General features: G+C 45.4%; 1 protein-coding gene across 2 annotated transcripts in view; it reads right to left on the bottom strand.

The window, feature by feature from the left end:
• Positions 1 to 22,583, bottom strand: part of wwc1 (WW and C2 domain containing 1) — a 51,985-nt gene that overhangs the window by 21,658 nt on the left and 7,744 nt on the right. For both annotated transcript variants that reach the window (XM_079171987.1, XM_079171988.1), the window contains 10 exons: positions 20,104 to 20,213; positions 19,383 to 19,586; positions 17,617 to 17,693; positions 17,254 to 17,333; positions 11,652 to 11,781; positions 8,409 to 8,555; positions 7,836 to 7,906; positions 7,148 to 7,393; positions 4,562 to 4,651; positions 2,658 to 3,343 (listed from right to left, as the gene is read on the bottom strand). In XM_079171987.1, the coding sequence (XP_079028113.1) occupies positions 2,658 to 3,343; positions 4,562 to 4,651; positions 7,148 to 7,393; positions 7,836 to 7,906; positions 8,409 to 8,555; positions 11,652 to 11,781; positions 17,254 to 17,333; positions 17,617 to 17,693; positions 19,383 to 19,586; positions 20,104 to 20,213 (1,841 nt within the window). The remainder of the gene's footprint in view (positions 1 to 2,657; positions 3,344 to 4,561; positions 4,652 to 7,147; positions 7,394 to 7,835; positions 7,907 to 8,408; positions 8,556 to 11,651; positions 11,782 to 17,253; positions 17,334 to 17,616; positions 17,694 to 19,382; positions 19,587 to 20,103; positions 20,214 to 22,583) is intronic.

The following is a 22,583-nucleotide window of genomic DNA, read 5'->3' as shown; positions in this document are numbered from 1 at the left end:
TGACCCGATTAGTCTCAAATTGTGCTAGGATGGCCTTAAGACATTGATGAAGATTTGCCATAAGTATTGTGAGTTTTCGTTGAACGCTGTTGCCGTGGCGACGCATCGTTCGCCATGCAAAATTGAAGTTGTTATAACTCAAAGGTACATTATCCAATTTGCACAAAACTTCTTGTGCATGATGCCACTTCAAGCCTGAACATACCTGATTTGAAAAAATTCAAAAAATTCATAGCGCCACCTACTGGCTAAAGGAAATTTGTTTCAGTAGGTTAGGATGCTCACAAAATCATGGTACTTTGCACAAGTGTCAAAGGCATCGGAAGAAAAATGTGGAATGATTTTTGGCCTTGTCCGTTTTAAATTGCCTCTGTAGCGCCCCCTACAATATTTCAAAAGAGCAGCCCCGGCGCTACGTTTGAGCTACATGTACGAAACTTGGTGGGCACATGTATCCTCTTGAGACTTAAAAATAAGTCTCTTGGCACCATGCTCTAAAACCTACCGAAGTCGGCCATTTTGATTTTGGTGTCATTTTTCCATAGCATAGTAGGTTAGGATGCTCAAAAATTCATGGCACTTTGCACATGTGTCAAAGGCATCGGAAGAAATATGTGGTATGATTTTTGGCCTTGTCCGTTTTAAATTGCCTCTGTAGCGCCCCCTACAATATTTCAAAAGAGCAGCCCCGGCGCTACGTTTGAGCTACACGTACGAAACTCGGTAGGCGCGCGTATCCTGCGGAGACTTAAAAATAAGTCTCTTGGCACCGTGCTCTAAAACCTACCAGAAGTCGGCCATTTTGATTTCGGTGTCATTTTTCCATAGCATAGTAGGTTAGGATGCTCAAAAATTCATGGCACTTTGCACATGTGTCAAAGGCATCGGAAGAAGTATGTGGTATGATTTTCGGCCTTGCCCGTTTGAAATTGCCTCTGTAGCGCCCCCTACAATATTTCAAAAGAGCAGCCCCGGCGCTACGTTTGAGCTACACGTACGAAACTGGGTAGGCGCACGTATCCTGCGGAGACTTAAACATAAGTCTCTTGGCACCATGCTCTCAAACCTACCAAAGTCGGCCATTTTGATTTCGGTGTCATTTTTCCTTAGCATAGTACTATCTGCAAAGCATCGTTTCCAGCATCAGGCGGTCCCACGCGGGATCGACGACGTCTCGCTCACAGACGCGCAGTCCAGCGGTCGCGGACGTTCTCCGACGCGCAGGCCGGAGTCCGCCGCAAGCCCCGACGCGCAAGGGAGGCGAGGGCCCGTTCATCGCTGCTCGCAGCTTTAATTTATTTTTTAATTGGGCCAACGTAGTGCATTCCTAGAAGTCGTCACAAACAGCTGTGGTCTCACTGGATAAAATGAAGGCTCTGCTGTGTTTGTTTGAGGCAGCGCTGCTGTCGACCTGATCACAGCCTTATAAATAAAGCCCGGTAGCAGCAGAGATGGAGAGTGAAAAGGAAAGCAGACACCACCGTCCACCTTTCACCTGAGGCTGAAACCACAAGTGGAGTCACGTTGAGCTGCGTCGAGGCTCAAAGCTGCAGATCAAACTTCAGTCGAGCCTCTACTACGATTCAGCTTTCATTCATTTCAGGAGCAACAGCGGCTCGTTGAGGCAGTTAGGGTTGTTAAGCCGATGCTGCTTCTTCTCTGAACACATCTAATCTAGATAACAGAGTGCTGCAGGGACGACTGGCTTTTCGAAGGCAACATTAGGCTATAAACAGACTACTACTTACGCTTATGTTCAGCAGAGACCTCATTTCATGCATCTAACCAAAAAACCCATTCACTTTGAGACCAAGAACCTGCAAATTCAGAGAAAAAGACTTCTTCTAACTGCAGAGCTCGTCTGAGAAAGTTTCCTTCGGCTTCAAAAGGCACTTCACTGGCAGCGGTCTGATTTCCCGTGGGCAAACAGGAGCTGTATATCTCACATGTATATATATATAAATATAAATATATATATATAAATATAGCACAAGTACACACAAGTGACCCATCGGCTGTAATCCAACACCTCCGCTCAGCTCTCCTCCCACCAGCAATCAGGTTTCACACACAGTGTAACATTTCTCATCACACACACACACAGTGGAGAGGAGGAGGATTCCTGGTATCCCGCTTTCCAATAAAGAGTGTTTTCTCTTAGTAAAGGTGTTACATCACCAGCATATCTATCTCTGTCTGTCTGTCTGTCTGTCTGTCTCTCTCATTGGTGCTCCTCTAATTGCGATTCATCACGATTATCATTCTCATGCTTTTATCATTTGAGTCGTTATCCTGCAGCGCCGCCGAGTCATTATGCAAAACATATTTATTTTATCGCTGTCGAGTTGTGACGTGATTGCTTTGAGGATAAGAGTCCCAGAGTCACTCACAGGTTTTATGACCATTCACAATGAGTTGTACTGTAGTTCGTTTGGAGGACTTTCCACCACCATGAAGACTCCATCGAACTGTGAGTTAGACCTCATCATTTAAAATCAGTTTCGGAGCAAATCCCCACAACCAGGTACCACAATCTGGTGAAACCAGAAGAGTGGAGGATGTCACAGCAGCACATGTATCCCTTGGTTTAGGAATGCCACATCACATATGAGATGCTTTATGTAGTATCAAGAATCAAAGAAAGGCTTCCTGTTTACCTTTGACCTCCTCGCCAAGTGCGGTGTTGTGGTTCTGCTTCTCCCCGAGCCTCCCGGGACCCCCGTGCTCCTCCTGCTGCTTCTGAGAGTCCAGGCTGAGCTCCAGCTCTGCCAGCCTGCTGTGGAGCTCCAGATCCAGGCTCAGCCCGCCGGGCCCCGTCTGCCCCGTGAACGTCTCTCCGGACAGGAAAGTAGTTTCCGTGACGAGCGGCGAGCACGGCGGAGACAGCGAGGAGAGCGACGACCGGGGGGATAAAGAGCTCATGGAGCGGGGCGTTTCTGACAGTCTGAGCGCCTGGATCCTGGACGACCCCGACTCCGCTCCGACACCTCCTCCTCCTCCTCCTGCACCTCCTCCAGCGGAACCCACCACGTCTCCCCCCGACCCGCCCACTTGTCCCTCGGGCCTCTCGGCGAGCCTCTCTCCGGAGCCCGTCACCACCTCGTGTTCGTGTATGGTGGTGATGGAGCTGGAGGGCCGGTAGCCTCCCTGGCCCTCCTGCAGGAGGCTGTCCAGCTTGTTCTGGAAGTCCGGGTCGGCCAGCTCCGGCTGCTCCAGGTAGATGTCGGTGAAGCTGAGGGAGGAGGTGGAGCCCAGGCTGGAGGTGGTGGCCAGCGAGCCGCGGCTGGACGTTAGAGAGCCTCGACTGCTGCCGGACGAGCAGGACAGCGTGCTGGCTGACAGGCTGGAGGAGAGAGAAACAGTTACGGTCTCAGATTCCTCCTGTTATCAAGTCATGAGACAAGTCACTATCCTCCCCTCTCTCTGTCCTCTACACTCCTCTCAGTTCCTTTCCTCTCCTCTCTCTCCATCCTCTACACTCCTCTCAGTTCCTTTCCTCTCCTCTCTCTCTGTCCTTTACACTCCTCTCAGCTCCTTTCCTCCCCTCTCTCTGTCCTCTACACTCCTCTCAGTTCCTTTCCTCTCCTCTCTCTCCATCCTCTACACTCCTCTCAGTTCCTTTCCTCTCCTCTCTCTGTCCTCTACACTCCTCTCAGCTCCTTTCCTCCCCTCTCTCTGTCCTCTACACTCCTCTCAGCTCCTTTCCTCCCCTCTCTCTGTCCTCTACACTCCTCTCAGTTCCTTTCCTCTCCTCTCTCTGTCCTCTACACTCCTCTCAGTTCCTTTCCTCCCCTCTCTCCATCCTCTACACTCCTCTCAGTTCCTTTCCTCCCCTCTCTGCATGAACAGCTCTCTAATTAAAGCAGGGAGGCTCGTTAGCGCAGACAGAAAAAGACTTCCTGTCCTCCGGGGACACTTTTGATGTCCATCAGACGAGGAGGACAGACGGGATGAACGAGAACAGAAATCAGAGCGGGGGGGGGGACTAGCCTGAGGAGGTCAGATAATACTCGTTTAAACCTAAAATCGAGGACTGTTTAATATTAAACGTGGATATTAAACATATACAGCTCTTGCAACGGTCTTGCGTCATCTCGGGAAAAAAATTTAATACTGAGGCCGTATCTGTGTTGGGCTGGAAAATTAAGATTTGTGGCGCGATCACGACTGAAATCCAAAAGACGAAACGGAGCAAAATGTCTTTGATCTTCAGGAAAATGTTTGGTCATTAAAGGCTAAATACCTCCCACTTCACTTCAAAGCTCCGCTCTCTTCGACTGCCTGCTCTGAATCTAAAAACGAGATGATTTGTTTTGCGGTGAGTCATCGGACGCTCAACGAACTAGTAAGAAATGTGCTGAACTAAAGAAAAGATGGATGAAATAAATGGCTGTGCAAATGTAAATTAAGCCAAATGGCGTGAAGAAATGCTTTGAATCAGTGAAATAACTTGGTGAGCACAGTGTTCTTATAGCTGATGGTCAATTCTACAACAATAACATCCACGATGCAATAAACAGAAATGATCTTCTGAGACATTAACAGCAGAAATGAGACGAACCTTTTGAGTTGAGTATGTAGCGATGAGGCCAGTCGAACCGTCTCCTCCAGCTCTCTGACCAGCTTGTTCCTCTTGCAGTGAAGTCGCAGTCTGAAATGACAAAAATATATATATTTCTAAACAATTTGGGTATTTTTCCAAGTGGAAAATAAAGCCTTAATCTACTTCAAATCATCTTAAGAAATGAAATGAAAACAGACCTTTGCTTCCAGGTCGGACATGAGTCACCTTCACATTCAGGAAAATAAGAAAAACACTGAACGTAATCCTCCGTCTCTGCTAACGCTGGAGGTGTGGGCCCTTGGAAAAAAAAAGTTAAGAACCGAGGAGACGGCGGCGGCGATGTGTTTCGGGTATTGTGAGCGGCTGCTTTGTGTTCAGGTGACGGCGGTGTCGTTTGTTTGGAGGAGCTTTGTTTGGAGGAAACCCCGTCCATTAACAGCTGCTACTATGATCCATGTTTAGAGTGGAAACAGGCCAAAGAGGGGAAGCCTTTGATCAGGTTACAGGCTGCTGGTGGCGTGTGTGTGTGTGTGTGTGTGTGTGTGCGTGTATGTGTGTGCGTGTGTGTGTGTGCTCATGCTAACGGGACTTTGTGACTGTGTTTCCTGTCTTGTTTTTAGTTCTTCTATATTGTACATATGTCTGTTTTTTTTGCATGCCAGTTTGGTGTTGACCAAAGACGACTGTCAAGCACCAAAAGCCGTCACCAGACATCCGGTGAGATTCCTAATTTAGTTTACTCGTCCTCTGATCTGAATGAAAATGTTACAGTTTAGGTTGTGTTGTATTGAGGCGATGTTATCTGGGAACATTTGCAGGATCAGAATCAAACTTATTGCAAAGTATCTTTTCACTCAGAGTGATGTTTTGTTTGGTGCATACGATACACATATTAGGAGGAAATGAAAATACAGACAAAGTACTGCAAAAGTCAAGAACATAAATAGAATAAAAGAATAAAAATATGAAAACAATACTATAAAAACGAGTATAACAGTTACGAACAATATGACAGTTAAGTGCAGTGTGTGCTTAAGGTCTCAGTAAAGGAAATATGTGCAATCCACCATATTTATAGTAATCAGGAACCGAACCGGGATCCAAGTACGGAAGGCCCGAGATGATACTCAGTCAAACTGGGCCAGGTAGGGTCCTGATGTATAGTCCCAGGTCTCAGTCCGTGTGTCACTACATCTAAAACTCAAGTGGATCCACTTTCTGTGAGTGTTTTCATGCTCAGCTTTGATGACATCTGCCTCCCTCTTCTGCTGGTTTTGTTATGGTTTTTTTTGAAGAAAAGCAAATTCTCATTTTAGCCTAACACACAATGCACAGCAAAGCTTTGCCCGACCTGAGTGGAGGTCTTATTGACCACGTCTCTGATCAGACCTCCGTGGGCTCGTGTGGAGAACTTTAAAACGAAATGAAAGACCGTGCTGCACTCAAAGACACTGATTTAGTGCATTTGACATCTGCACAACCTGCAGACACTGAATACATGAGTGCCTGCATATTTCTTGTGTGTGTGTGTGTGTGTGTGTGTGTGTGTGTGTGTGTGTGTGTGTGTGTGTGTGTGTGTGTAGGCAGACTACAAGAGGTTCTTTTTGTGACCGGGCTCTGCAGCTTCTCTGGTTACAGGAACAGGAGACGGGACACAAAGAGAGCCTGAGCTCAGGTAGAGTCCGACCTGAACGCTGAATAACAGGCGTCCTGTTAGAGGGGAGGGGGAGAGAAAGAGGGGGTGAGAGGGAGGGAGGAGAGAGACGTGCAGGATCTTGGCGAGTCTGGTTCGCTGCCTACTGCTATTTCAGAAAAGAGAAAGTGATACAAAACTGAGTGAAGAGGATACGTGAAAGAAAAGAACATGGAAGTGTAGAAGTCTGGAAAAGAGGAGAGGAGACATGGATAGAAAACAGGGAGAGGTGACAATAGGAGAGAAAATTAAACAAGGAGAGGAGAGGACAAGAGAGGAGACAAGGAGAAGAGAGTGGGTGGAGATGAGGGTAGAGGACAGGAGAGGAGAGGGGACAAGCAGAGGAGAAGAAATATGGAGAGGATACGAGAAGAGGATACGAGAAGAGGAGACAAGCGGAGGTGAGGAGATGAGAGAAGAAGAGACTGGAGGAGAGGAGAAGGGGAGAAGAAACAAGGAATGAAGAGGACAGGACGGGAGAGGAGAGGAGAGGAGAGGAGAGGCTGCTCATTGTGCTCACTGTCATGCTCGTCTCTAACTCTTAATAATCATGAGGGAGGTTTGACGTCTCTAAACGGTCTAAAGGCCAAAGGAGTCAAACACAAGTAGAAGGTCAGTGGTTTCATCAGTCGACGAGACAATAACGACCACAGTTACACACATCACACCGCTGTCATCACCTGATCCGACCTTCTCCATAACTGGTCCAGCTGTTACCGGCTTTTACTGACAGCTAATGTCAGCTATGCTCTCATCTGAAGACAGAATGTGTCTTTTCTGCACTCCTCTTTTGAGTTATTATTACTTAGGGGTGTGTATGTTTACATGGATGTATTTGTAACTGCTATTTAGTGTCCCGGCCCTCCAGAGACACCCCCCTCTCCTCTCACCTCTCAGTCAGAGCCTTGCTCTGGTTGTCTCTGGCGGCCTGCAGGTCTCTCTCCAGACGCTTCTTCTCCGACTCCAGCTTCTCGGCGTCGTTGGGCTGCAGCCGCTGGCGGGGGCTGACGTACTGCAGCTCCTTCAGCAGCTCCTCCTTCTCGTTGATGAGGATGAGGCGGTCTCGCTCCGGGTCCAGCAGGCCCGGCCACGCCTCGCTGTCCAGTTTGGCGATCTGCACCTCGATGGTGGCGATCCTGAAGAGAGCGAGGGGAAGGAAAGGGAAGGAAGGAAGGGAGGGAGGGAGGGAAGGAGGAGGTGCAGGACATGAAGAGAAGAATCAGAGGAGCAAACAAAGAGAGAAGAATGAACAAAGTTATCAATTGTAACAGAACCAAAGTGATGTTTTACTGAAGTAAATCACAGTGAAGAAGAAAATAAAACCTTAAGCAAAAGAATAAAAGTATTAGCATCAAAATATGCATAAAGTAGCAAAAGAATGTCCTCATTATGCATAACGGACCATTTAAGAATCATAAATCATTATGTGATATTAATCATTGATGCATTAATGCGTTTATCACTTTAATGGTGTAGCTGGTCGAGACGGAGCTCATTTTTATTATTTTATGTACTTCTAGCTTGTAAATTCCCTCCTTATCTTAACAAGCGTCTCTCCATCCAGACAAAGAAACGTACCTTTTCTTGGCCTCCTCGTACTTCAGACTCACACGAACCTTCTCTGCCAGTTTGTTGGTGCTCGTCATGAACTGAACACACACAGAACATGAACACAATGACACAGTTGGACGATAACATGCATCAAGTCATCAACCAATGCTCAGATCCTTTATTCAAGTAATGTGTACAGTTCATGTGTACGGTTCATGTGTACGGTTCATGTGTACGGTTCATGTGTACGGTTCATGTGTACGGTTCATGTGTACGGTTCATGTGTACGGTTTATGTGTACGGTTCATGTGTACGGTTCATGTGTACGGTTCGCAACAGGTGTAAAAGCAAAATGTACAATGATGACAGAAACAAATGTCACAAAGATGATGATGCAGGTGTACTCGAGTGGAGAACAACAGTTGCTACTGCTGATTTTTTTTTTTACTTGTCTGACAATATTGAATGTTGTGCCGACTACTGCAGTCCAGACCTAAAGCCCAGACTTGCGGCTCTTTGTGGCTTTTCCTAAAGCTGCTACTTCTCTCCGTGGTGATAAAAAAAGAGAAAAGTGAAGCTGATTTTCCGCCTGGGACTCACCTCAGCGGGGATGTCGGTCTGCGAGCCGGCGTCGGAGTAAAGCCGAGGGATGGACAGCTCGGAGTTGGCGAGCGAGGGACTGCTGCCCCACAGATCCTGCTGGGAGCCCGAGTCCAGCTGGAAACTGTCCTTCAACACGGCCAGTTTCTGGACGAACAGAAGACAAAAACAGGGGTTTAACAGGGGAATAAAAACACGATGTACAGTGGTACTGTACAATATTAATAGCACCGTAAATGGCTCATTGTTTCTGAATCAAACGTTTCGTCCTTTGCACACCGATCTTTTGTTTGATCGTCCGGGAATTGAAGCTACAAAGAATCAACTATGAAGTTTGTCCCGACTGAGAGCGGCTCGGGGCAAAGAGCGTCTGCAACATGACAGAACCGTGAGGTGTAAAAGATTCACCCGCTCTGTGTCGGCTCCACGTTCGCCATTTGTTACAGTGACGCAGCAGCGAAGGCCGTGACGAATATATCTTATGTGACTCAGCGGTTCGTTTTTAAAGCCTGCTGTGGAATGCACCTTATCTTTGCTTTTCAGATAGGGCAGGAAACGAACAAACCAGCTCTTTGATAACGGTAGTGTCAAAGTATTTTGATGATGTCTCCACCGACTCTCTCTTGATTGAACAACGTTTCTACACACGGCTGTGAAACAGAATGGCAGCCCCAAGTGGCAACCAGAGATAATAAATAGGTTTATATTTAAACGATTTTATTCCCACAAATGATGTACTGTGTGCTCATCACGTCTACACTTCCTCTCCAGGCTTTGGTAAAAAGAAAAACAGGTTCAGCAGATGTCTTTTTCTCTCAAAGCAGCAGCTGCTGGACTTCATTTATCGCTTCCTGTGTGAATCATCCACAACATCGAAATTTAAGACACAGTCCAAAAAAAAACTCAAATATATTCAGATTATCATCACATGGGATGAAGAAAAGATGCACATTCTCACAACTGAGAAGCTGGAGCGAGAGAAAGTGAGGTTAAAAGTGACAACGGCGGCCCTGACAGAGTGAGGCGGACCTTTTAAATTCTGAAGAGGAGCCGAGCGGCGCCGCTTCTAGCAACATGTAAAGAAGTCAGCAGGCTAGCTACATCAATCTGGGGTCACGGTCCCAAAGACGAGGCGGCTCCTTGGTTTCGTTGTCGGTATCTGGAAAGTGCTACTTGGGGAGTTGGGTCTGATGTACGGCGGTAAACGGTCTGATAAGTCTGGGAACCCGGACTGATCAATTATTTGTTTCAGCTCAAAACTGTGGCCGTCAGTGAGGCCTGTTAGTAAGAAACTCCATTTCTCTAGCTGTCATCGCTCTGACTTCATGCAACCAAGCATTAAGAAGTGCAAAACAACACAGCCATACAAACACACACACATAGAGAGCACGCAGGGACACACACACACACACATATGTGAACAGAAAATCTCAAGACTGAGCTGTCAGCTGCAGATGGTAAGGGGGAGGGAGGGGGAGAGACGGGAGAGAGAGGGAGGCAGAGTAGAGTCCACAGAGCAGATTATGTATTATTGAACACATCCTCCTCTCTCTACCTCCAGAACGGCCTGATGAGACCTGATAGTGTAAATCTATATGTACGTGTGTACGGGGGCGTATGTTGGAATATTGTCAACACTGGAGTCTAAAATGGTGAAATGGTAAAAGAAGATTTATAGACAGTTGTTCCACGTTTTCTATTGCTTTGCAGACCTGTTGGTGCCTGGAGCATCAAAGAACATCTGCACCGTTAAGAAACATAAAACACATAATTGTATGAGACTGAAATCTAAAATAGAACCTGGAGGCATTATTATAATGAGGTATTTGCAAACTAGAGATGAACTAATTGTCGTTGCACGAGAGCCCAACGTAGATCAAACAGATGTTAACGCTCGTCTACACTCCCCTCATTACCTGCAGCCTGTGAACTCCAAGTCCCATCATGCAACTTTAATACACACTGCAGGCACGGTGGAAATATGGAGTTAACGCTGCACTGCAATGCCGTCACACACACACACACACACACAACTAAAGACGGCAGCCGAGCAGAGGAAGGTTGGGAGTCATGAAACTAATGTTGTATGTGGAAGACAGGAGCTCAGTGGAGGAGAGACATTCGTGCAAACGGAGCATATTGGAACTTTAACTGCAACCTTGAGCAGTTTTGAAGAGACGGATTTGCTGCTTTTCTCTGTTTTATATTACTGGATATTGTCCGGGGAATATTTTAGGGTGTTGGACTGCTGGTCGGACAAAACAAGACTATTTGAATACGTCATCTCGGCCTCTAGGATGGGAGGTTTTCACCATTTTATAGACAAAATAATTAATCAAAAACAACAATACAGAAATATCATAATCAAAATGCTGCCTAGGTGCAGCCTTAAATCCTTCAGTCATTTTCCAAACTCAAACTGGTGGTTTCTGAGACACGGTGTCACCTGAAATATCAGCACTGACAGAGATAAAGACCGTCGGCCTGTGATTGCAGCTCCTAACTCACCGTCTCCCACTCAAGAGTTTATACTACGACGAAAATGAAACCTCACAGTTGATCAAATGTCGCCGTCATCAGCGAGATAGTTTTCATTTTCCAGAAAGCTCATCTCGAACCGATCCTCTCAAACACTGCCCCCTCGCCCCGTCCTGAGTGAACTCGACGGGCCGTCATCACGACGACACTAAAACACCACCTGCCTCCCTGCAGCCTCAGCGACTGTAGGCTGGTCACTAAATCAAGTTTTAGTGCACCTGGCCCTCCTCTCGCAGCAATATAACGTAAAGGCGTAAAAGACTCTCCTGGGAGTCGTCTGAAGCCCTCATCTCCTCGCCTCCCGTGTTCATTTCCTGTTCTTACTCTTCGTCACAGATCACTGCCTGCCACAGTCAGAGTTATACTGTACCTCACCTCAGAGTCCATCTTGGGGTAAGTAAGCTAGAACCTTTTTTTTTATTTATTCTGGTCCTTGCCACATTTTAATCTATCTATTGAGAGGATTTATGGGGTGAGAAGTAAACGCAGTGAAATAAATGTAGCCCTACAACCCAAACTGTGGAGCAGCAGAGACCTTGTAGCCGTGGTTCAAGAAGTCGGTTGTGCCGACTACAGTGATATTTATTCATTTAATTTGTGAGGGAAAAGATGCACATGATGACAGGGCCTTGCTGTGATTTCTGACATGAAATCACAGCAAATTTTTTGGGGTTTGTTCCCTCCATTAGAAATGTGATTTTTTACCTGCATGAGTTCCTGTTTCTCCTTCTCCCCGGAGCTGATGGCGTCTCGGATGGTGCGGACCTCGCTGAGGATGGTCTGCGCCTCCTGCAGCTTGTAGCCATACGGGCTGTTGGACACCTTCTGGTCAATCCTGGGGGTCAGGGGGAGGGGAGGGGAGGAGGGGAGGGGAGGGGGGAGAGAGGGAGAGGCAGGATACATGAAGGTCAGTTTGGATGACGAGTCAGAACGATGTAAGCAGCTGAAGGGTTTCATCCTGTCACCAATGTCGCCAGATCACCTCATCCACTGTCAGCTGCTCGGGACAGACGATCATGTAATTAACTCTTAATTAGCTGCTTTTTACTGATGTTCACACAAGGAACTGGTTCAGCTGAGGGAACACACATTACAGCAGCACTTTGACTCCTTTTCATACAGTTACACTAAAGCTGTGCGGGGTGAACGCATCCTTCTGCTCTGCTCTGGAAACGTAGGGAGGAACTCGCTCACGGGCACTTTCGACGGCCGTTCACGTTTCCTCACATGTATTTTCCAAGCTGCTCTTTTGAGCTCGTGTTTACATATTATTTGAGGAAATAATGTCTGGGTTTATCCAAAGAATGTTGTAAACGCTATACTGTGATTAAAACACTCGGGCCAGCGAACATGCACGTCTTTGTTTTCCCCAAATGCATCGCTGCACTAGCTGATTTCTAGTTTACCTCCAACAGGGGAAATAAAAAAAACCTGTAGACTCACAATACCTTGATGGGCCAAAGCTTGGAAACCTGCAGCCTCAGCACCAAAACCAGAATTTTAATGAGCTGAGGACGGCAGCACATTCAGCTGGCTTCCACAATAAGATGGCTGATTTAAATATGCATCTTTTGTCTAACTGGTTTTTTTTGCCTTCTATCTACAATCATTTTTCCGCCGACCACACAATGTGTGACAAGGTATTGTCAACACACATAGAATGCAATTCAACACCTGTCATCGTATGAATGTATGATGGAAACCCCAGATTAACAACGTGGTCTAGAAATATTCATTATTTCATCACATCCTGGAGGGAGATAACAATAATTCCTAATGACATCGTTCATTTAACGAACGTGAACTGGACCTGGAGAAGCAGAAAATGGATGGAACGAAAAATGATCAATTCAAACATTTTGAAATGTTGCAAAATAGAAATCTGAATAAGACGTGTTTTCATCAACTGGTTTGAATGAATGAACTGGACCGCAGCGTATAGTTTGGTCAGACTGTCTGGCAGGAAACAGAGAAGAAGTTGCAAACCAGAAACAAAACGTGTTGCCTCGGCCCTCTGACCCTCAGACCCTTCAGTAACGTGTTACAATTGGGAAACTTTTAAATGTTCCATCATGTCAGCTGGTATCGGCCATGTTTCACGTATGGAAGCAAAGGTTAGTGAGAACAACTAAACTGTGAGTTCAGCTGTTTGAACGGCACAGGTGTTCGTGCAGCCTGAAGCAGGAAGGTGACTCAGCAACAACTGAAACTGAACATGCTAAGAGTTCATTCCACGGGTAAAATGTGTTGACACAATGGCCATGGCTGTGGACACACGCTCTCTACCGGGTAGAGTACGGGATTAAACGCTTGCTGCACTTGTAACTTGTGGTGAACCCGCGTTCAGGATCCAGAAGAGACAGAAGAGTCGCTGCAGGAAACAGCCATCGGAGGCAGCAGCAGCTATGTAATCCCTGTCATCAGCAAGTCATGCATGCATCTGAATAACAGGTCCTTTCACATTCTTCAGAGAGGGAAGAGGGGGAGGGAGGATTGGACAGAGAGAGAGAGAGAGAGAGAAAACAAGGTACACAGAGAATGAGGAAGTGAGGTAGAGAGAGAGAGAGAGGCACTTGTCTGTAACAGGCTGAAAGAACAAGTAATCCTCACTAAGTCCTTCTCAAACACCGACTTATGCTGAGAGAAAACAGTGTTATGAACCTTTTTTATAATTACAATCACAACGACCTCTTTCCAATAACAAGAGAGAAAGAGAAACATTTAAGAGATACTGACTAAGCTGGAACGTTACAACAATTTAAAAGTTCCACACTGTAACCATGCTGTACCCCCGTTTTAGCAAAACATCTGCTTTTCTTAAGGGCCCTTATCTAAAACACAGAATCCCTCCCTGTGTGGGTGCTGGCTGAGATATGCTGACTTTTAATCTCTAGTGTGGGTCAAGATCAAAAAGAAGCATCCGTCCTCTGTGAGACCCTCCCTGCCTGCTTTCAAACTCCTGGGACTCCGGCTTTCCACCCTTAAAAACCATCATCGGGTTTGTTTCCTGAGATTTTCCAGCACTGATGTCCTACAACCCAGAAATGAGTGAGCATTTTTTTGAACTTCAAAAAAGTCAATGTGTTATTATGGGTTTTGTGGTTAGACCCCTGAAATCAGGCTCAAAGTCCCAGTGAGACTGAAGTTAGAGCATCTTTAGCTTCTGTGCTGTGACGTATGTATTTAACAGTGAGACTAAATAGTTGAGGGGTTCACAACTACAAGGAGGGATGTAAATCATCAAATCCTCTGCATTTGATTGGACCACAAGAAAGTGGGCGGGCTTTGAGTGAAGCGTGATGCGGCACTAAGCGGCACTGTTGGGTCCACAAACACATACCTACCTCCCTCTACAGTAGGAATGTAAGTAGATGCAGATCAGGTGAACCAGTGCGATGCTAACTTCCGGGTTGTTCTACAAAAGACGCATCATCCCTGCAGCGCTGTATTGTGATGTTGAAAAAGGAAAAGGGATGAACGCAAACCGTTGAAGCACACTATTGTCATATTGAGGGGTTCCCAACCTTTTTGGCTTGTGATCCCCCCAAAAAAAGTGATGTCTACTTGTGAACCCTTTGTATATGGACACCAATTGTTTTTGAAGCGCTATGGAATTCAAATAAAATGAAACAAAAAGGCAAAGAGCCTTCCTGGAACCACCGCTCTCAAACTTTTCTCTCCTTCATTCGAATTAAGGGACAGAACCTGAACCTGGAAACACAGACCCAGACTAAAGTCTTTGTCCATGCAGTTTGTTATATTGTGACTTTTCTGTTCTACAAACCAGAAAACAGCACGGCTCTCATGCGGCAGTATTTCCTGAAATCTTAACAGGGGCAGAAATGTCCGGCCGCATTCCAGCCTAAGCCTATTCGTATTTCTGCAAACAGCGATTGGTTGTTGAATGCCGTCCGATGACTGTAACAGGAGAGCAAAGTCACGGAGGAATGCCGTCCGACCGCTCTGCCTCGGCTGCTCTTTACTGACATCCTCACCGTGCTGCAACGATGAAGACAAGCAGACCGGACATTCCTTTTCAATTCACCAATCAACCGACGGCTGTTTAGCATGTCAACTTCCCAATGTGTGCAAATTTAAAAAACAAAGTAAAATCAGCCTTTCAGTCTGACGTAAAGAACAAAGGGAAGAAGGAATCCCTTTCAAATCCACATTCCCAACTAATGGCTTCACCGGGTACACCTTGCACATTTCTGACAAACCCTCTTGTTACTCCGAGGAGTGGAAGCAGGTCAGATGGACGGGGAGTTTCCCCTTTAGAATCCACATTCTTCAGCTGTTGTTGCACTGGTGCTTTTATAGAGGCGTTAGTGTTTAATGATCGCATGGAATGTGCGATAGTGCTGAGGCAATAACTGAGGTGATAAGCGAGTCCGCTGCACGGAAGTTTCAAACCCAACTTTCATCCGTTCAACTCAACGCATTTACTGTTGAACAGGATCCTTTATTTCCACGGTACAAACAGTCTCAGCTGATGAAACCTCTACCTCGTCCTGATCATGGATGCTTTGTTTTAATACAGTCACGTGTAGGCTACCTGTTCTCATTGACGTGTTTGTGTCCGTTGCTACTAAATGGGCACAAAACATTGATTTGATAACAGCTCATATACGGTGAACATAACTTCCATCCGATGTTACTTTGTTGCCAGACAATGAGCATCAGCTGTGGCTTACTGACATTTACATTTGGTGATCACAGACAGAGTTGGGGAAGACAAAAAAGGGTCTAGTAAGCATATCATCAGGTTCTTACTATGAACAGTGGAGTCTCTTTGACAGATATCTGTATCTACTCTCACTGGTTTTAAGTGGGACAACCATGACTCATCGAAAATCTGAAGACAGTTGGTGTGTTTTGCTGTCACTCAAAAACCCATTTTTACATTCACAGCAGTTAAGAGTTTTTGAGTGTTGAACGCCCAATAATTAATAACTACGGATGTAACCACAAGCAGCGCTGTCTAGGAAGAGAGATCCAAAAACACACCTGTAATTACAGACATAGTTGATGCCAAAGAGAATGAATGGAGGCCTTTAATTAAGAAAGTAACCGACGGAAACTTTCGGTTCTGAAAAGTGAAGCCAATGAGAACGTTTCTTAAAGCTGCATTCTCTCTAATGGCCACCAGGGGGCGACTCCTCTGATTGTATAGAAGTCTATGAGAAAATGACTCTACTTCTCTCTTGATTTATTACTTCAGTAAACATTGTAAACATGAGTTTATGGTCTCAGTCTCTAGTTTAAAGTCTTCTTCAATACAGCATGATGTTCATTTAGTAAATTAAGGTCCAATTCAGAGTCAGATAGACCATAAAGCAGAGTGTGACTACCTAATGATTGACGGGTCCCCCGGTGGTGGTGTTGTTGTCTGGGAGTTGTCAGTGTTTTTGTATTGTGACACTTTCACAGTGTGTTTTCAGTTGGTAAAAGTTAACTTTCACATTTTAGTCGCCTAAAAGTGTCTAATTCAGCGTTCGTTTGCACTTAGCTCCACCCACTCATGTCACTTCTGGTTTAAAAAAACCAAGATAGCGACGGCCAAAATGCCGAAGTCGAGGCTTCAAAACGGCGGTCCACAAACCAATGGGTGACGTCACGGAGACTCATGCCACTTCATACAGTTTATGCTCAAAGGGGGCTTTCACTTTACTGCCACACAGATCCAGACCCGACCTGCGTCATGGTTTCACAAAAACCTAATTTTCCCCGTCCACACTGAAATACAATGCCGAAAGATTTCACAATGATCCGCTCTAGAGTGGAGACCTTTATCGAACTGTGAAAAAAAAGACACTGGCTTAGTCTTGACTGATGGCCAAAACAGAAAGATGTGACATATATTCTCAGGGGGAAAGGAGCTGTAAAGTACTCGCTACAGATACATATTTATATATATATATATATATATATATATATACTACATGAACCCAGGAGATGACTTTAGATTGCCCAGACACTCCACCACATAGTAAACGTGTCTCGTCGGCAGAAGATAAATCTGTATAGACAAAGGGAAGGTCACACATATACTTGCTATTCAAGTCAGATTCTCACTGTCTTGCTTTGCTCGTCAAATTAAATTAGGAAGGCCGGTGTGGTCGCATAAAGAGTGAGGATCAAATCCCAGAGTCGGCTGTCAAAAAGCAATATAACTGTCAAAATGTCCTTCAGCCAGAGTTCAAGGAGAAGGAGGCTAGAACGGAAAGAACTCGGAAACAAATACCTCCTTAACAGAGAGAGAGGCTGACCGAGTATCTGTGCGAGGACGTCAGGATGCAACACTTACTCTTTGAGGGTCTCGAAGCCTTGTTCTTTGTACTGCAGCTCCTGCTTCATACAGGCCAGGTCCCGCTTGAGTTTGTTCACCTGAGACACACAGATGAGGAGAAACACTAAGCCCGGTGATATTCTATATATGAAAATAATCTAAACCAACAATGTGTTAGTCGCTCTATGTCTCAAGCCCATTGGTTCCTACTGAACACGTTTCTTTCTTTTCTGACATTTGATATTGATTAATTGGCAAAACAATATATAGATTAATCAGTGATGAAATAGAGTTTAGTTGAAGCCCTAATGAGACACGTTTCCATTTAGTAAGACGAGGTATCAGTCTGACGAGGTAGAAACAGGAAGGGGAGGCGCTCACCCGGCTTTTGGCCGTGGATATTTCTGCTTTTAGGATGTCCGGGTCGTACTTGCTGGAGGACGACGATCTGGAATTCACTGCAGGAAAGGAAAGATGAGAAGAGAAGAGCGAGGCGTTAAGAGAATCCATTATATGCTTCTCTTATTTGTTTATTTCACAGCTGTTTCTGTATTTCACCAGCAAGAGACGACAGAAGAAACATGTGAGCGAGAGACTTCGTTTAAAGTCTTCTGCCAAGACTTTAAACGAGACCGTAAATCATCACAAATAAGGAACCATCTACTTCTCTGATGGTAATTATGTTTTTACAGTCTTCTGACAGACAGATAAAATAAAGCAGCACTGATATCAACAGAATCCTACGAAGCACTTCCTCCCTCCTCATCTTCCTTTTTCTCCGTTCCCTCTTAGGTCAGCACCGTCGAGGCCGTTCCCACTTGGTTAACGGCACAAAATTTGTGTGTCAAAATTCACCAAACTTCACCCTGAAACACATCGACTCTGACATAACACTGCTGATAATCCTCTAGCATGGTGACCTTTAGAATAACATCATATGGTAATAAAACCAGAATTCACATTCCCCACACCTGTTTTATTACTAGTTTTGTTGGTGCTAATCACACATCTGTCAGCGTTGACGTGTTGGTCGACTGCTGCTTTTTAAAGGTAAAGCTGGAATCAGAGACATTGTTGAGTCCGTTAGTGATTATTGGATGCTAATGTGACAAGAGGGGGAATATATTCACTCAAAAAAACATAAATTAAGGCAAACTGCTTGTTAAAGTAAGTTAACTTAATAAAACATTTATCTTTTCCATTTTTTATATTTCTATTTTATTTGTTCCCTTCTTTTCTGCTTTAATATTTAAACAAATCTGTTCTTATTTTAAATTTGTTTTATTATTCTTTTAATTTAATCTTATTTAAATGTTCCTCTTTGATTTAATGTATTTATTTTCCCTTTATTTTATTATTTTTTCCTCTTAATTATTCCCTTTGGTCTCTATTCTGTCATTTATCGTATCCATATACTATATTATCATATTTTTGTTATAATTTATTTTTTCCTGAATGTATAAATATTGTTGTGGACAGCTCAGGCGTCAGTAGCACCTGTTATGTGTTACATTGCTGTCAGATCCAAGCAGCACTTCCTGCTTTGTTTTTCCGTTTCCAATTCTCACTTCCAAAAAACGTCCCTGAACGTACGATAAACCCAAGCTGTGACTCACCGCTGGTCTGTGACGTGGACTTGGTTTGGTACTCACAGCTGGTCTGTGACGTGGACTTGGTACTCACAGCTAGTCTGTGACGTGGACTTGGTTTGGTACTCACAGCTGGTCTGTGACGTGGACTTGATACTCACAGCTGGTCTGTGACGTGGACTTGGTACTCACAGCTAGTCTGTGACGTGGACTTGGTTTGGTACTCACAGCTGGTCTGTGACGTGGACTTGGTTTGGTACTCACAGCTAGTCTGTGACGTGGACTTGGTACTCACAGCTGGTCTGTGACGTGGACTTGGTACTCACAGCTGGTCTGTGACGTGGACTTGGTTTGGTACTCACAGCTGGTCTGTGACGTGGACTTGGTACTCACAGCTGGTCTGTGACGTGGACTTGGTTTGGTACTCACAGCTGGTCTGTGACGTGGACTTGGTTTGGTACTCACAGCTGGTCTGTGACGTGGACTTGGTACTCACAGCTAGTCTGTGACGTGGACTTGGTACTCACAGCTGGTCTGTGACGTGGACTTGGTACTCACAGCTGGTCTGTGACGTGGACTTGTCCCTCCACGCGTCGTTGAGCTGCCGGTACTCCTGCTGCGCCAGGCGGAGCCTCTGCTCCTTCACCTGGTAGATCTCCTTCTGGGCGCTGAGCGCGTCGCTCGCCACGGCCAGGTAGTCCCGCAGCATGAACTCCTGCTCCCGCTGCCACTGGGCCCGCGGGTCCTCCAGCTGGGTGCTCTCTGGAGGAAGACAAAGGTGGAGAGGAGGACAGTGAGTGGAGGAGGAAGGGCATGTAGGAGCTGTGTGTTACAGATGTCTGTGGTCAAATTGCAGTTGTTGAGTATTTTTAAAACTGGGTCAAATCAGAGATGAGTTATCAGACTTATCACATGACTTGTCTTTATAACTTTTAACAGTGAAAACATCTTAAGAGTTGTCATATCAGACTGATAAGACACTTCCTGATTATTAGAACTCATGTATGCAAATGAACAATTCAAACAAACTACATAACCAGTGGACTATTGATTTTTAAGGTTTCTGATTCATGTATATTGCATAAGAATAAGTAAGTTCTAAGTCCTCCTCCTAAGTTCTTAAGTCAGTTCTGGCACACAACACAAAAACATCAGACATACATGTAGGTGTAGATAGTTAACAAGGGAACAGGAAACAGGAATGATGGGGGGAGGAAATGTAGAACACAGATGAAGAGATGAGCAGAGAGATGAAGCGAAACAACAACAGTACACTCACTGGTGTTGTGGTCGACATAGTACGCTCCGACGGCGGGGTCGTACACCTCCTCCCAGCCCACCGGCAGCTCATCCCCGATGCAGTCGGCGAACGTCAGAGGCTTCGTCTGCCTGAAGAAAACACAATCGTAAAAAAAAAATAAAGATTCAGAAACAGAATCCTCTCCGCTGTGATCGACAAACATCTCGTCTCATCGGTCTGAGAGACTGAAATAAATAACGTCTCAATCATTAACACGATGTTTAGCGACATGTACGTCCACGTCTCTGGCATGTATAGAACATTTATCAAGGACAACGGTGTGCATGAAACATAACACACACACACACACACAGCTTTCAATGCTCAGTCTTCATCTAGACGTAAATACGGCAGCGTCTATTCATTGTTTGCACCATATGGTTTACACACACACACACACATTTATACACATAGTTTGGTTCGGTCTCTACTGATATGAGGGATCGTAGAGCTCTGGGTGAACACAGACGGCTACAGTATTCATTTCCTGATTCAACAGCAGGACGTCAGTGATGACGGGAGAAACATCTCAACGCTCGTAGGCTATCGCGCCACAGCGTCACGCCATTTTTTCAGTTGGAAATGAATGCTTTGTTTTTTTATCCGATTCATCGATTAATCGAAGAAATAATCTGCAGATTAATCGATTATTAAAATAATCTTTGCAGCCCTAAATCACATGAATCGTTCTACAGCCGTACAGCTGTAGTAAGCAACAACAAATATCAATCGTCAACAATTTTGACAATTAAACAATCATTTGAGACAACTATGAAGGAAAAATGTCAAACATGAATTGGTTGCAGCTTCTCAAACGTGAGGATTTGCTGGTTCTGGGACTGTTGGTCGGACAAAACAGCAACTATTTGGAATATGTCATTTTTATTTATTTATTTTGTAAACGATTCTTAGCTGCAGCCCAAAAAAAGTCACCCGAACATGATGCTCCAGAGTCTGAACAAAGTCTGAAAAAAGTGCCCAAACTAAAACATCCGGGCTCAATGAAAGCAGCTCCAGCAGGCTGAAAGGGAGAGGCAGGGAGAGAGTGTGAGTGGAGGGGGTGGGTAGTTTCACTGAGTCCTCTATTCACCTCCAAGGGGGGAGAAAGGAGAAAGTGTGTGTGTGTGTGTGTGTAGGGGGGGGGGGGGGGGTCTCACTAGCCGGTCACAATAGGAGGAAACCGGCCCGTGGCATTCCACAAGCAGCACTGACGCATCGCCTGGAGGTTTCTGGGGCAACCCTCGGCCTCACAGCGTCCGACTCAGACGGGACGCTCGACTCTACCTCACAGCTCTCTGAGTGAGATCTTTATTCCACCTGTTGTTGTTGTTTAGTTTCTACTGCAGCATCAACCTGTAATGAAGGGAACGTGTCTTCTAGTCCCATGTGAAGATAAAGACTTCAGAAGCTCCATTCATAAAGATACTATTCAAAGAAAAAAAATCTAATATAGACGGAAAAGAGGTGAGAACACCTGCAACGGTATCTGTAGACGCCATTGCCTTCCAAAATTCAAACTCAAAGAGAATGTTTTTTAAGATCGCAATAGAACATTAAGAGCTAGCTACATGCATTACTAGAATAATAACATATAATAGTAGACACAAAACAATTTAAATTGAATGCATTTTCATATCGTCCTCTGCCGTGTCTACGGTTTCCTGATTCCATGTGAATGCAGCATAAACGTACTATTGTTTTAATATGACGAGCTACAGCTCAGCCAGCAGCGTCCCGCCGTCCCAATGAAGGCCGTTCACGTGTTGTAGTTAAGGAACGTTCTTCACCGAGGGATTCTTCAACATTCAGACAGCACAGAGGTCTAAAAACTTAAATATAGTATCGGCACTGGTCTAAATAAAGGTGAAGCTACGCTTATCCTCAGAGACAAACCAGGAACCAGTAACACAATGAACAAATGTGATGAGAAGCACCAGCAGAGTATAAAGCTCTCCTCTTTGGCTTTGCTCCTCTTGAGTTTTTTGGGGGTTTTTTCGTGACTGCAGATACAAACAAACACAGAGCGACGGCTCACTGCTGAAGAGAGAGAGAGAGAGAGAGAGAGAGAGAGAGAAACTGAACTGGGTCCTTTTTCAGCTTGATGAATAATGAAAGGGGCCCCGGAGAAGACCCCCTCAGCTCCGCTCTAAATTTAGCTCAGGAAGACGGGGGAGGCTTCGGCCAAAGCGCTGATCCCAGAGAAAGAAAAAAAAAAAACCAGCCGGCTGGTTAGTCTGGCCCGGGTCTCCACATCCCATTATTTCACTCCGCTCAGCCACTAAACCCCGTCCTCACCGCGCTCCCCTCCATTTCACCGTCGGTCATTCAAAAAAGCCACGTGTAGCTCTTCCTCCCATGATGCACTGCAGCCCTGCATACTGGGAACAGGTAGTGGACAAGAACCGCCGTGTGTGTGTGTGACAATGACATCACTCGGTGCTACAAACAACCCCAGAACA

This window comes from Pholis gunnellus (assembly GCF_910591455.1).
Source record: "Pholis gunnellus genome assembly, chromosome: 13".
Taxonomy (NCBI): Eukaryota; Metazoa; Chordata; class Actinopteri; order Perciformes; family Pholidae; genus Pholis; species Pholis gunnellus.
This window is presented reverse-complemented; position numbering and strand designations above follow the sequence as displayed.